This window comes from Hemiscyllium ocellatum, chromosome 2 (assembly GCF_020745735.1).
Source record: "Hemiscyllium ocellatum isolate sHemOce1 chromosome 2, sHemOce1.pat.X.cur, whole genome shotgun sequence".
NCBI lineage: Eukaryota > Metazoa > Chordata > Chondrichthyes > Orectolobiformes > Hemiscylliidae > Hemiscyllium > Hemiscyllium ocellatum.
The window spans coordinates 42980106-42994341 of record NC_083402.1 but is presented as its reverse complement, the minus strand read 5'-3'; the positions used below and the strand labels follow the sequence as shown (position 1 = coordinate 42994341).

Genomic DNA, 14236 nt, shown 5'->3' with positions numbered 1-14236 from the left:
CTGAACTGCTGTGCTTTTCCAGCACCATTCTAATCTAAAGGACCTTTTATAGTCTGACCATGCCGTTTGGTCCAAGACACTTCCACAAGAGGAACTCAACCTCTCAGCATTCAGCCCGTCAAACAGTGCCATCCCCCACAATCACTTCACTCCACCCCTCCCCCAAGAGTTTTATATATTTCAATAATGTCACCTCTCATTCCTCTAAACTCCAATGAATTCAGGCCCAAATTACTCAACTTGTCTTCATATGACAATCCCTTCATACCCAGGGTCAACTTGGTGAAACTACTCTGGACTGCCTACAAACATCAATATAGCCTATAATATAATATCTCACAAAAATAAATCTTTAACTCACTCACTAGCTCGCTATATTCCTTAATACCAGGTTCCTGCTCAGTCATAATCCTTTACTAACCCATTATTTACTGCAAAACTATTTCATCCATTCAATTAGAGAACCGTAGTTCTGTAGTATCCAAATTTAAACCATTACTGCATTCAGCATACTGAACAATACCATTCCCATCAAGTCTCCACGAAACATAATTTTAATCAGTTACCTGTTAAACATCTTTTAAATGGGCCATTATGCATTTAAGAAACCGACAAAACAGCACTTGCATGAAATTGCATGAATGAATGAAACTCATGCCAACTAATAGTAAATAAATCTCACCTCGCAGCTGTAGTAATCCGTTTAATATCCTTTATTCTTTTATTATGATTTCTAACTTATTTAGAGAAAATGGCCTAGTATTTTTACTAACATTAACATCTACTAGGCCACCACGGTGGCTCAGTGGTTAGCACTGCTGCCACACAGCACCAGAGACCCAGGTTCACTTCCAGCCTTGGAAGACTGTGCAAACTCCACACAGACATTCTCCCCGTGTTTGCATAGGTTTCCTCGGGTGTTCCAATTTCTTCCTATAATTCAAAGATGTGCATGTTCAGTGAACTGGCCATGCTAAATTGCCCATAGTATTCAGGGATTTGTAGGTGAGGTGCTTTAGTCAAGGGTGAATGTAGAGTATAATGGTAGGGTAATGGGTCTGTGTGGGTTAGTCTTTGGAGGGTCGGTATGGACTTGTTGGGCCAAATGGCCAGTTTCCACACCGTAGGGAATCAATGAATTTAAAAGACAAAAGAACTAACACGTCTGGATTGTGCAAGCAGACTGGACAGACATCCCACCAGAAGTAACAGCCAATAGTGAGCACATCTTTGACCCATCTCCTGTCTCCCAGGACAGAAGCCCTTCAAATCTTTGTGTACTGTAGATGAAAAATCAACCGCTATAGTAATGATATGCAAGAACTGTGTATAAAGGGGCTCATGTGAGAACCAATTTCGGGGTTCTATCGCAGCCTTGAACTTGTGCTGCGATTGCTGAATCAAGAGGCTATTTTCACCATTTACCAACTTTGGTCATTATTTGAACATGATCCCACATTTTGTTATTTAAGGGGATCAATACTTTCACAATACTCCAGTCTGGTCTAACCAATGTTTTGCAGTTATAGGAGAAAGTGAGGACTGCAGATGCTAGAGATCAGAGCTGAAAATGTGTTGCTGGAAAAGCGCAGCCGGTCAGGCAGCATCCAAGGAGCAGGAGAATTGATGTTTCGGGCATGAGCCCTTCTTCAGGAATGTTTTCCTGAAGAAGGGCTCATGCCCGAAACGTCGATTCTCCTGTTCCTTGGATGCTGCCTGACCGGCTGTGCTTTTCCAGCAACCCATTTTCAGCTTTGCACAGTTATAGCAAAACTTATTTTCATTCTCCATTCCCTTTGAAATAAAGACCAACATTTTATTTATCTTTTGTATTACCCCACTGACCTTGTAATTTTGCACAAGGATTCCCAAATCCCTCTGAAAAGTAATCCCTCACACATCATATTCCAAACCTTTACCCACTCACTTAGCCTGACTTTATCCCTCTGCACTCTTCTGGTCATCCTCACTACTTGCCTTCATACCCAATTTTGCATCATTTGCAAACTCAGCCATAGGGAATCACTTTTCTCATCCAAGTCAGTAGTATGTTGTAAAAATAGTTGTAGACCTACCATTGAACAGGAAATTCGATGTTTCGGGCCGGAGCCCTTCATCCTGATGAAGGGCTCTGGCCCGAAACGTCGAATTTCCTGTTCCTTGGATGCTGCCTAACCTGCTGTGCTTTGATCAGCAACACATTTTCAGCTCTGATCTCCAGCATCTGCAGACCTCACTTTTTACTCGAAGACCTACCATTGATCCCAGTGGTACTCTGCTAACTACAGACTGCCATTCCAAAATACCCTTATCCCAACACTTCGTCTTCCATTAGTTAGCCAATCATTATTCAGGCAATGAAGCACCTGAGAATGGAGAAATAAAAGATGGCACGAGAAAACAGATCCAAGCAGACAGACAGCACCAGCCAGACAGTGCCAGGCAGCAACCGACAGGCAGACAGAGAAGAGAGATGGGGTCAAAAAGGAAGAAGTAATACTATACTTACAGTTCACACGTTTCACATTTACTAGAAGATTGGCATTTAACACAAACGTCAAGGGATTTGACCCTTCATCCTCCAGCAACAGCATTGCGTGGTTCTGAGATGGATGCTCCTCCACCACCACTGGACCTCCTCAGCAAGTAGAAAGTTAAACAAATTAAAATTGAAAGAAAACCCTTAGCCCACTTGATTACATCCTTCTAGAATACAAGCTTTAGCAATCAGAAAACCAGAGAAAGTAGAACTCTATTAGAACATATGTCTCAACTAAAGTACAAACTAACACTGAAGAATATTCAATATTCAGATATAGCAGTCTAATTTGTGACCCAAATTTTTCCTCTCAATCTTCTAACGCAGAGATGATTTCCATCAACTAAGCTAAGCAGACACAAGTTTAGATTTATCACATTCAACATGAATCTTCAAGTTTAGCATAATATCTACAATGTTGCTTTATTAAAAAGTCAAATGACAGCTACAAGTGATATAAAATATTAACAACTTAAGAGTCTGACAATTTGCAGTGGTTGCAGGAAAATTATCTGAATATCAAAAATGAAGACTTCTCAAAATATCAGAGGATGAAGCTCTGGTCACATTCAAACTGACTGATACTTTTTTGTTTTATTTAGATAATTTCTCAAATCAGGAACAACCACTTAAAGTTGGAATTTGTAACAAATTTTAATACTCGAAAAAATATTTTGATTCTAAGACATTCAATCACATACGGCAAACTCACACGATCAAAGACCAGTGAATATGTTAACTGGCATTGTACTCCATTACAGTTTGTGTGATCTTGCTGTACACATGATTACCACAACCACCTCCATGTCAGCACCCGATTCTTCATTATTGGTAAAGCAAATCTGGATCCTTAAGAGTCGTGACAGGCAAGTTTTTTTTAAAATCTGCCCTCATTTTACAAAAAAGTAAATCTAAGTACATATAATTTTCATTTCATTTTATGTAAGCACAACAAATGATTTGCTTAAAAACTTTGAAGTATCGACATGAAATACCTTCACTTTCTATTGCCACAATAAGCGGAGGGAGATCATTCTCATTATCTGGAACAAGACTGATGGCTTTTGTGACAGACTTTCCAATAGTTGCCAGTGCTCTATAGTCTGCTCGATAAATAAGGTTAGGTGTGATATCCTTTTCAAGGCTTGCCAAAACAGTTTTTGTTGAAGCTGAATCAGTCCTCAAAGCATCAACTTGGCTTATAGCTTCAGAATGTATTTTATCTCCTGCACTAGAAGATGAAGGCTGCAAATTGGAGAAAGGACTTAAAGTAACTGAAGATTTTTAAAACATTGTAAAATCTTGTTATATAAATGCTTATTTGAATGTTTTGTCTGAAAACGAGAGGAAAATACAATTTTTCCATTTTTAAATCAACAGGTTTCTGCCACTGATAACTGGATTTGCTGCGTACTAGGGATTAATTTGGTATTTACCAGTACCACTTTTGATTCTTGTGTGACATGACTCATTCGGCACACATCATCTGGTGTTTGCTTGCCTACACCAACTGTTGAATTTCCTGTCATTGTTGTTGTGTCTGCCACTTCTCCATTTGGCAGGATACCATCTGCAAACCAGACTCTTCTGTGTTCTCTGGAACAGATGCCTGTGCAAGAAATGTCGTCTTTTAAAATTAATACATTTCATCAGCAAAATCACAAACATTGTCAAGAAAACTGCATTAATTCTATTTTCTTTCACATTACAATTTTAAGTTTGAAAATTTTAATGCAAGAAACATGCTTTCAAAAACCTTAGCATAAGGAATAACAACTCCAAACTTAGTATGAAGATTCATGAAAATGTCTAATTCTCAACTCGAACGTTAGGAAAGACATTCGCATACATGTTGATACAAACAAATCCAACAGTAATTTATGGATCAAAGAGTATAAACATGTACCAACAACATAGTTACTGTCAATTAAGTTGTAGCGATTTGGGTCTGAACAACGGTTTCACCACAGTAATTATTTTGCAGAATTTTGGTCATGATTTTATAAAAAGGATCCAGAGATAGAGATGACTTAAATATTCACATACAACAGCCTTTGTGTGGAGCTGCGGGAGATGGGGGAAGATACTGAAGAGTATTTTGCATCAGTGTTTACTGTGGAAAAGGGTATGGAAGATATAAAATGTAGGGAAATAGATGATGACATCTTGAAAAATGTCCATATTACAGTGGAGGAAGTGCTGGATGCCTTGAAACACATAAACGTGGATAAATCCCCAGGACCTGATCAGGTGTATCCTAGACCTCTGTGGGAAGCTGGGGAAGTGATGCTGGGCTCCTTGCTGAGATACTTGTGTTATCGATAGTCACAGGTGAGGTGCCAGAAGACTGGTGATTGGCTAATGTGGTTCCACAATTTAAGAAAGGTGGTAAGCACAAGCCAAGGAACTATAGACCAGTGAGCCTGACAATAGGTGGTGGGCAAGTTGTTGAAAGGAATCCTGAGGGACAGGACGTACATGCATTTGGAAAGGCATGGACTGATTAGGGATAGTCAACATAGCTTTGTGTGTGGGAAATCATGTCTCACAAACTTGATTGAGTTTTTTGAAGAAGTAACAAAGAGGATTGATGAGGGCAGAGCAGTAGATGTGATCTATATGGACTTCAGTAAGGCATTCAACAAGGTTCCCCATGGGAGACTGATTAGCAAGGTTAGATCTTATGGAATACAGGAAGAACTAGCCATTTGGATACAGAACTGGCTCGAAAGATAGACGACAGAGGGTGGTGGAGGAGGGTTGTTTTTCAGATTGGAGGCCTGTGACCAGTGGAGTGCCACAAGGATTGGTGCTGGGTCTACTGCTTTTCACCATTTTATATAAATAATTTTGATGCAAAAATGGGAGGTATGGCTAGTAAGTCTGCAGATAACATCAAAATTGGAGGTGTAGTGGACAGTGAAGAGAGTTACCTCAGATTGCAAGGTTTGTAGCTCAGGTTGAGATTTAGGGTGTAGGTTTGCTCGTTGAGCTGTAGGTTTGATACCCATGGATATCAAACCTATAGCTCAGCAAGCAAATCTACACCCTATACCTCAGATTACAACTGGATCTTGATCAGATGGGCCAATGGGCTGAGAAGTGGGAGATGGAGTTCAATTTAGATAAATGCGAGGTGCTGCATTTTGGGTATAGACTTAATGGTAAGGTCCTAGGGAGTGTTGCTGAACAAAGAGACCTTGCAGTGCAGGTTCATAGCCCCTTGAAAGTGGTAGATAGGATAGAGGAGGAGTTTGGTATGCTTTCCTTTATTGGTCAGAGTATTGAGTACAGGAGGAGTTGGGAGGTCATGTTGCAGCTGTACAGGACATTGGTTAGGTCACTGTTGGAATACGGCATGCAATTCAGGTCTCCTTCCTATCGGAAGGATGTTGTGAAACTCAAAATTTACAACAAGTTTTACAAGATTTACAAGGATGTTGCCAGGGTTGGAGGATTTGAGCTATAGGGAGAGGTTGAATAGGCTTGGACTGTTTTCCCTGGAGCATCAGAGGCTGAGGGGTGATGTTATAGAGGTTTATAAAATCATGTGGGACATGGACAGGATAAATAGACAAAGTCTTCTCCCTGGGGTGGGGGAGTCCAGAACTAGAGGGCACACATTTAGGGGGAGGGCACAGATTTAGGGGGAAGAGGAAAAAAGGTATTAAAGAGAACTAAGGGGCAACTTTTTCCATGTAGAGGGTGGTAAGTGTCTGGAATGAGCTGCAAGAGTAAGTGATGGAGGCTAGTACAATTGCAACATTTAAAAGGCATCTGGATGGGTTTGGAGGGATCTGTGCCAGGTGCTGGCAGGTGGGACTAGCTTGGGTTGGGATATCTGGTTGGTTTGCACAAGTCAGACTAAAGGGTCTGTTTCCGTGCTGTTTATTTCTATGATTACACAAATATTTCCTAAATAGCATACTGGTTGAAAACCTATATACTTGTTAGTACTGCAGCAAATATGTAGTATTCAGCATGACAGATATTTGATTCCCAGTCTGCACTATTTTGCTCAGTAGTTGTGAAGAAATTATCAGACTCAAAATGTGAACTTTGGTTTTCTCCCCACAGATGCCAAGTTTCTCCAGCATTTTCTATTTTTATTCCAGCATTCACAATATTTTGCTTTGTTTTAGTTGGGGTTCAAAGTTTTTGACTAAGGAGAAAAGGAAAATCTAAGTTAGGACTCAAAATCCTTACAACATGGAAGCAGGCTATTCACCCATTCTGTCCACACTGACTCTCCAAAGAGCATCCGACCCAGGCCCACCCCTCTACCCTATCCCCATAACCTTGCATTTCCCAAAGCTAATCCACCTGACCTACACATTCACAGATACTACGGGGCAATTTAGCGTGGCCAATCCACCTAACCTGCACATCTTTGGACTGTGGGAGGGAACAGGAGCACCCAGAGGAAACCCATGCAGATACTGGGAGACAGTGCAAACTCAAATGACTCAAAGACAACAAAAGATGACTCAACTATGATATCCATCATTTGCCTGCGTCACAGGCAACACTGTGGGTGTTGTAATAAAGTGTGGAAGTGATGCTTCAATTTTACATTCAGTTATGCGCTCAAACTGAGAACAGGCACAATGACCTAGGAAGAGACTGGCCAGAATTAAACTATGGTCAAAAGAGCTAAATTTAAGGACAGTAGTATAAAAATTATCCGTATTTGTATCAAATGAAAAGCCATGGGAAGGAGCTCCTATGGGCAATGGTTCTGTCTCTACCACTGGACCAGAATACCAAGTTCAAATCCCACCTACTCCAGAGGTGCATCAAAACATGTCTGAACAGGATGATTTAAAAATGCAAGTTTGTGCTGGTGTAGTCATCAAATAATAAAATTGATAGGGGAGATACTGTGTTTTCATTTAATTTAGCTTAAAATATATCATCTAAATATGGTTAAAATAAATCAGTGCAATTGAAAACTAATGAACTAATCAGATAAATAAGGTTAAATTGACATTGGCAGGTGGGAGCTTGGTGGAGAGTATGATCCTGGAAGCTATAAATGCAATAATTTTCTACAACTTATGTCATATCTGCTAGTGTTGTTGAGCTGGAATCTCAGCTGTCGATATTTTGGGGCATTAGGGCGTGGGACAGTTACCTGAACACTTGCAGGAGGCGGTCTATCACATACGTAGGAAGAAGCAGAAAATATTTTTTCAATTAAGTTGCAGCAAAATTTGGCAAAATTCAGAAACTGATAAAAAGTTGTCCATTTTTTAAAACAAAAAACCTTATCTCGATACTTCACACGATTACTTTTAAACATAGTGATTGCTTACAAGCAGAAAAGTTAACTCTTAGTTCAGTGCAGTTCACCGAGGAACAACTGCACTGTTTGAAGTGTGGACATTTACATGAACTAAGGTTCTATGTGCCCTATTACATAGCCATTAAAGATGACATAACAATCCTTCCAAGGAGAGCAAGGGAAGTTACCTTTTCGTGTTGTGGCCAATTTTTCTCCTTCAATCAATATTACAAAACAGAGTCATATTTATCATAATCACATTGTTGTACGACTGCGCACAAATTAGCTGCATTTCCAGGGTTAAAACACTCAACTTTCAAGTGCTTTGGGAGGTCCTGAAGTCATGGAGACTTTAAATACAATGCATTATCTATGCAGTACAAATTAATAATGCTCATGTACACAAGTGCAGTAGCCAATTTACTCACAAGATTCCACAATTAAATGATTTTTTTGGTGATGGAGGAAAGAACACTGGTTACGATATCAGACAATCTACCTCCACTAGAACAAACAGGGCGCCAGGATTTTGAATGTTCACTTCAAATGGCAATTCATTCAATAGTCATTGGTTTAATGTTTCATCTAGATGACCACACCTGACAATGCAATAGTTCCTCAACAATTCATTGTCAATTTAGATCATCCACTCAAGTTTACTTGAACTCTGGCCTCATTTGTCACTGACAAGTATTTCAATACAACCAAATAATACCTGCTTTGGAAGGAGATACAATGCCAATTGACAAAATCAAAAATACTTGAACACAACTCTGGAAAGACAGGTTAAGAAAAATCATAGACTGATCAAATTCATAACGTTGATTAGACTCTGCCAAAGCTATCAATCATTTTATTCACAGGAAAGTACTTAACACCAGCACCTTCTCAAGGGCAGCTAGATGAGAAATAAACACTTGTTCAGCCAGTAATATTTATATCTCATTAATTAGTTTTCAAAAAACACTCCATGCTCAACATTAGAGTGTTCCAAAACAGCACTCAAGACAAAGATGAAGAGAGAATTTTAAAAATTAGAGGCTACTATTTTAGACTAAATTTAAATTCTAATGCTGATCAGTATCTGAAGCCCAATGGAGGGGATGTAGTTTTCTGAAAGTAGTTGAGTGTACTTTCAAAAAAAATTTGATAACCTATGTTCTAATTTTCACAATATGTTACTGAGTGAACCAGGCATTTTTATTTGCAAGAAATTAAGTCACAAGGTTAAACAAACTCATTCATAAGCTACTAAATACTTGGAGAAGATATTGTAAATTTATAGTCTTGCAACTGTGAGAACAGAGACTTATTTGAATTTGATTGTTCTTGTGTGATCCAAAGGTTTTATATTAACACTTGTATGACAATGTTTTGCACCTTAATTTTTCAAACGCAGTATTAGAATCATTAGCATCTGATTTCTTAGTCCAACTTATGCAACAAAGGATAATTTTGTTTAAAATCCTACATGTGACTTCGAAAACACTTTCATGCCTGTGAAACAACTTCTGTGGACTCTATTGATATTGTCCTGCAGGTTATTAAGGGCAGCAGCACATGCATTCATCTGACCTAGCATATCAATGTAAAATTTTCAACTATGTTGCAGCTTGTAGATGAGAAAGGTAACACCTCAAAAATGGTTACATATAAAAGTTTTACAGTTTTTCTCTGCCTCTGAGCATTGGTGGTGGAGGGAATGGATATTTGTGGATATGGTGTCAATCAAGTGGATTGCATTGTCTTGAATGGTGTCAGAATTCTTGAATGTTATTGGATCCATATTCATCCAGGCAAGTATTGTATCACACTCTTGACTTGAGCCTTGTAGATGATGGACAGTGTTTGGGTATTCTGGAGGTGAATTACTCTTTATAGTATTTCTACGTGCAGCCGATTTTTCTGGCCACCATAGCTGTATTACCAGTCCAATTCAGCGTTTGGTCAATGATAACCACTAGAATGTTGATAGTGGAAGAGTCAATGATTGTAATGCAATTGAATGTCTTGGGTGATGATGGGATTCTCTTTTATTGGAATTGGTCATTGCCTGGCATTTTTGTGATGCAAATGTTATTTGTTACTTCTCAGCTTAAGCCTGGATATTCTAAACAGGTATATTTTTAAAAACTACCACATTTACTAATCAGCAAATTCTGTCTGGTTTTCACATTTCAACTTCAGTTTTTCAGCAGGCACACAAGTTATAAAAAAAGGGGAAGAAGATATGGTATGACAGAAATTCAATTTAACAAAAATAATAATTTACAATCTTCCAATGGATTAATTGATGTCCTTCAGTGATCAAAACCTAGCACTCATATACAACGTGATCTGTACCTGACTCCAGGGCACACTAGACAAAGGGCTCTCCATTACTCTCTCAGGATTTCTAGTTGTCCAGAAACTGGACTGGACAGCCACACACATCCTGTGACTAGAGTAGTGATTCAGAGACCAAGAATAATGCAGTAACTCAACCAATATACTTGTCATCAATCCAGCATCCACTAGCCACACAACAGCATGGTGAAATATTCCATACTTGCCTGGATGATGCAGCTCCAACAACAGTCAAGAAGCTGACATCATACAGGTCAAAGCAGACAGCATGACTGGCACCATACCACCACCTTGAAGATGTATTCCTTCCATGACTGAGTGACAAAAGTGTGTATCATCTACAAGATGCACTGCAGCAATTCACCAAAGCTGCTTTTATAGCACTTCTCATACCCACAACCTCGACCACCTAGAAGGACGAGGACAGCAGACACATGAGAACACCACCACCTGCAAGATCCCCTCCAAGTCACACATTATCCAGAGTTGGAAATACACTGCCATTCCTTTAATGTTACTGGGTCAAAAGTCCCAAAATTTCCTCTCATAGCCCAACAGGTGTTTCTACACCCCAGGTTCAAAGAGGCACCTTATTCAGAGTAATGAAGCAGCATAATGAGGCAATCAATGCTAGCATAGCCAGGATGCTGACATTCCCTTGAACAAATGAAAAAAATAAGAGTTATTCAATAAATTGGACATTTGCTGATGATGCTCACAGAGAATTCAAAAAATTCAAACAAAGGATCTTAAAACTTAATTAAAGAAGGATCAATCCTCTGCTCAATTTTACCTTGCATTTACTGGAATCACAGCGAGGGGGAATATTTTATAGTACTCTGTTAGATTTGAAAACTTCATTTATGTTTTCATTAAACAACAACAATATGGTATTCCGTTGCGGTTCAACACACTTCTAATCACTCCCTAACAGACCCATTATTCTGGTACAGAACCTTATGCACCAGTTTTATTGTGATTTGGTGATTTACAGCAGAAATATAATCATGCAGCACGATCAACTGAAATAAATGGTACTACATCCCCTAATGTGCGTCACTTTGTATGCGGTTCTTGTGAACAAGCAATGTGTACACACTGCTTGCAATTAGTAGCAAATGAAGTACAATGCATCTGCTTTATCAGCAGAAACAAATTCAAAAAGCTGCTGTACATTTCTACTAAGAGATAGAATAATCCTCTCAAGTCAATTCAGACACTTGAAACCATAGACACACAGACCTACTGTTTTAAACTTTTATCAAACAATCTGTCCTGCACTCAAATGCTCTTCAGATTGCTCTTTTCTCCTTCAACGCTGTCCTTTAAACCCTACCTTTTTAAAATAAGTTTGGAGAGTTCAGTCTCAAAACTCAATTGAGCTCAATTGTAAATTGTACTTGATAATAGACCTGTAATGCACTTTATGACATTTTGCCATATTAAAGTGCTACATGAATTTGTTCTTGTTTTTCTTGTTTCACCTGGTATTACAGGCTGTTTACTTCCTTTTTCCACATTATCCAAGGCCCCAAACATACCGTACAGGTGAAGCAGCACTTTATCTGCACTTCACTCAGTTTAGTCTATTGTATTTGCTGCTCACAATACGGCTTCCTCAACACTGGGGAAACAAAGTGCAGACCAGGCTACTGCTTTGCAGAATATCTATGTTCTGTCTGCAAAAAAGACCCTGAGCTTCCAATTGCCTAGCACTTTAACACACCACCATGATCACTGGCCAACATCTGCCTCAGGCTTGCTGCAGTGCTCCAGCAAAGCTCAGCGCAAGTTGGAAGGACAGCACCTCAGTTCCCACTCAGAAATTCTGCAGCCTTCTGTACTTAATATTGAGTTCAATTGTTTTAGGACTTGAGGTATCTTCTCCCATGTCCTTACCCAAACCCTCACACACCAAGCCTGTTCATCACATGGGCTGCTATCCCTCACAATCCATTGCCAGCTGCTAACAGTCCCATCAGCAGCTATTCATTCTCCTAAACTGACCTTTCACCGCTCCTTTTTCTGTCCAACTGTTTTTCTCTCTTTTTAAGCTCTATCTCCTCTTCCAATAGTCTGCGTAAATATCAACCTTTGCCTATCTACCATCTGGAGAAGGGTTACTGGACCAAAAACATTGACTGCTTTCTCTCTCCAGATACAGATGGACCTGCTAAGTCTTATTAAAGAATTTCTGTTTTTGTTTCCAATTTCCAACATCTACAATTCTTTGTTTTTTTTGTTTTAAGTAAAAAGTAAACACTGGTTTAAGAGGCATTTGTGAGATATTTCAGAAGAAGCATTACTATGAAACTGACAATGCTCCTTGATCAGATAATAATGAAAGCAAAGGTTTTATTGATCAGCATCCCTCACTTTATTGATAGTCAAAAATTTACAAAATACATAAACAACACCATGTCAAGGTAGGCAGCTTGAAAGTGGATTAAAATTGGCTTAGGTTTTTGTGAACAGTACTTTGTGAACCATGTATTTAGTTCCTCCTTGTGTGTAAGATGGTTAGAATTAAGACAACTCAGTATAATGCCTGAAATAGCTCCACTATCTTGACTATTTGGCCTCCCGGTCAGTGTTTTAACTTATACTTATATGCACTTAGTATTAGAGTCCATGACTAAATTTGGCCTGAAGCTATGGGCTGCACTGCCTTGTACTCTAAGTAGACCTAAGAGTAGGCATTGGGGGAACTTTAGTTCTGGTCTCTTACGAGAAGCAACCCAAATATGACCACAAAACGTTCCTTCTCTATCTGGCTAACGCAGAGCATAAGTATGCTCAAAGTCCTGGATGCTAATGTGCATTCCTTTCCATTGGGCCATCTATGAGCTAATAGTACCCCAATGCCATAAAGGAGGCATCACATGTCAATACCAGATCTCACTCGGGATCACAGTGTGCCAACACCTTAGAGGAGGATAGCTGTTTCTTCACTTCCCTGAAAGCAATGGCTTGATTATGTGACCATTTCCAAGGTGGCAGGATGAAGGCCAGGTTATGTATGAACTTTTCACATGAGGAGCTGGGGCACCTTTGATTACCCTCACTTTATCTTTCAATAGGTATACCCAACCTTGTTGGCACTGCAGCCCAAGTGAGTCACTTGGGGTGCCTAGAACACATTTTTCCCTTATAATGTGTATGCCTGCCTGGGAGAAAAGTCTAAGGACTACGTGCAAGTTCTCTAAGTACTCCTTATAGGTCTTCCGTTATAGCACGTCATCTAGATAAATGGTGACCTGGGTTGGACATTGTAAAATGTTCTCCATTGCCCACTGAAGAATTGCCATTCAGGTTATTGTCAACCTATTCAGTCTCATATATTGGTACAAACCCTAATTGTAGCAAGGGGCTTTAAAACAAGGAGCTCCAATAGAAAACCATGATTGCAACTTTGAAAAGGTATCTGGATGGGTATATGAATAGGAAGGGTTTGAGGGATATGGGCCATGTGCTGGCAAACAGGACATGATTAGGTTGGGATATCTGGTCAGCATAAACGAGTTGGACCGCAGGGTCTGTTTCCGTGTTGTACATCTCTATGACTCTGACTGCATTTAGATGAAGGTTCCCCTCTTTTTGCTGATTGCAACAATTTCTGACTGGTCATAAACTGAACTGTCTCAACTCAAAACCTTATGATCATGAACACAAAGGCCACCATAAGTTGTCAAATAGGGAATGGCTGGTGTATGATATTAGATTAGATTACATTACTTAGTCTCAATTAGATTAGATTACTTACAGTGTGGAAACAGGCCCTTCGGCTCAACAAGTCCACACCGACCCGCCGAAGCGCAACCCACCCAGACCCATTCCCCTACATTTACCCCTTCACCTAACACTACGGGCAATTTATGGCCAATTCACCTAACCTGCACATTTTTGGGTGGTGGGAGGAAACCCACGCAGACACGGGGAGAATATGTATGAATTCATACCAGTAGTCCAGAAATTCTTTTGAGGTCGGGACTAAACTAATGTTGGAAGACCTGTGAATTGCTTACTCTGTACTTGGTCTGATCTGGAGTACTTCAAGTTGACAGAGT

General features: G+C 39.6%; 1 protein-coding gene across 6 annotated transcripts in view; it reads right to left on the bottom strand.

Annotated features, from left to right (window-relative positions):
- Positions 1–14236, bottom strand: part of LOC132822920 (zinc finger FYVE domain-containing protein 16-like) — a 67479-nt gene that overhangs the window by 30205 nt on the left and 23038 nt on the right. For 5 of the 6 annotated variants that reach the window (XM_060836338.1, XM_060836329.1, XM_060836365.1 and 2 more), the window contains 3 exons: positions 3976–4148; positions 3535–3784; positions 2510–2638 (listed from right to left, as the gene is read on the bottom strand). In XM_060836338.1, the coding sequence (XP_060692321.1) occupies positions 2510–2638; positions 3535–3784; positions 3976–4148 (552 nt within the window). The remainder of the gene's footprint in view (positions 1–2509; positions 2639–3534; positions 3785–3975; positions 4149–14236) is intronic. The other variant, XM_060836356.1, reaches the window with a different exon arrangement.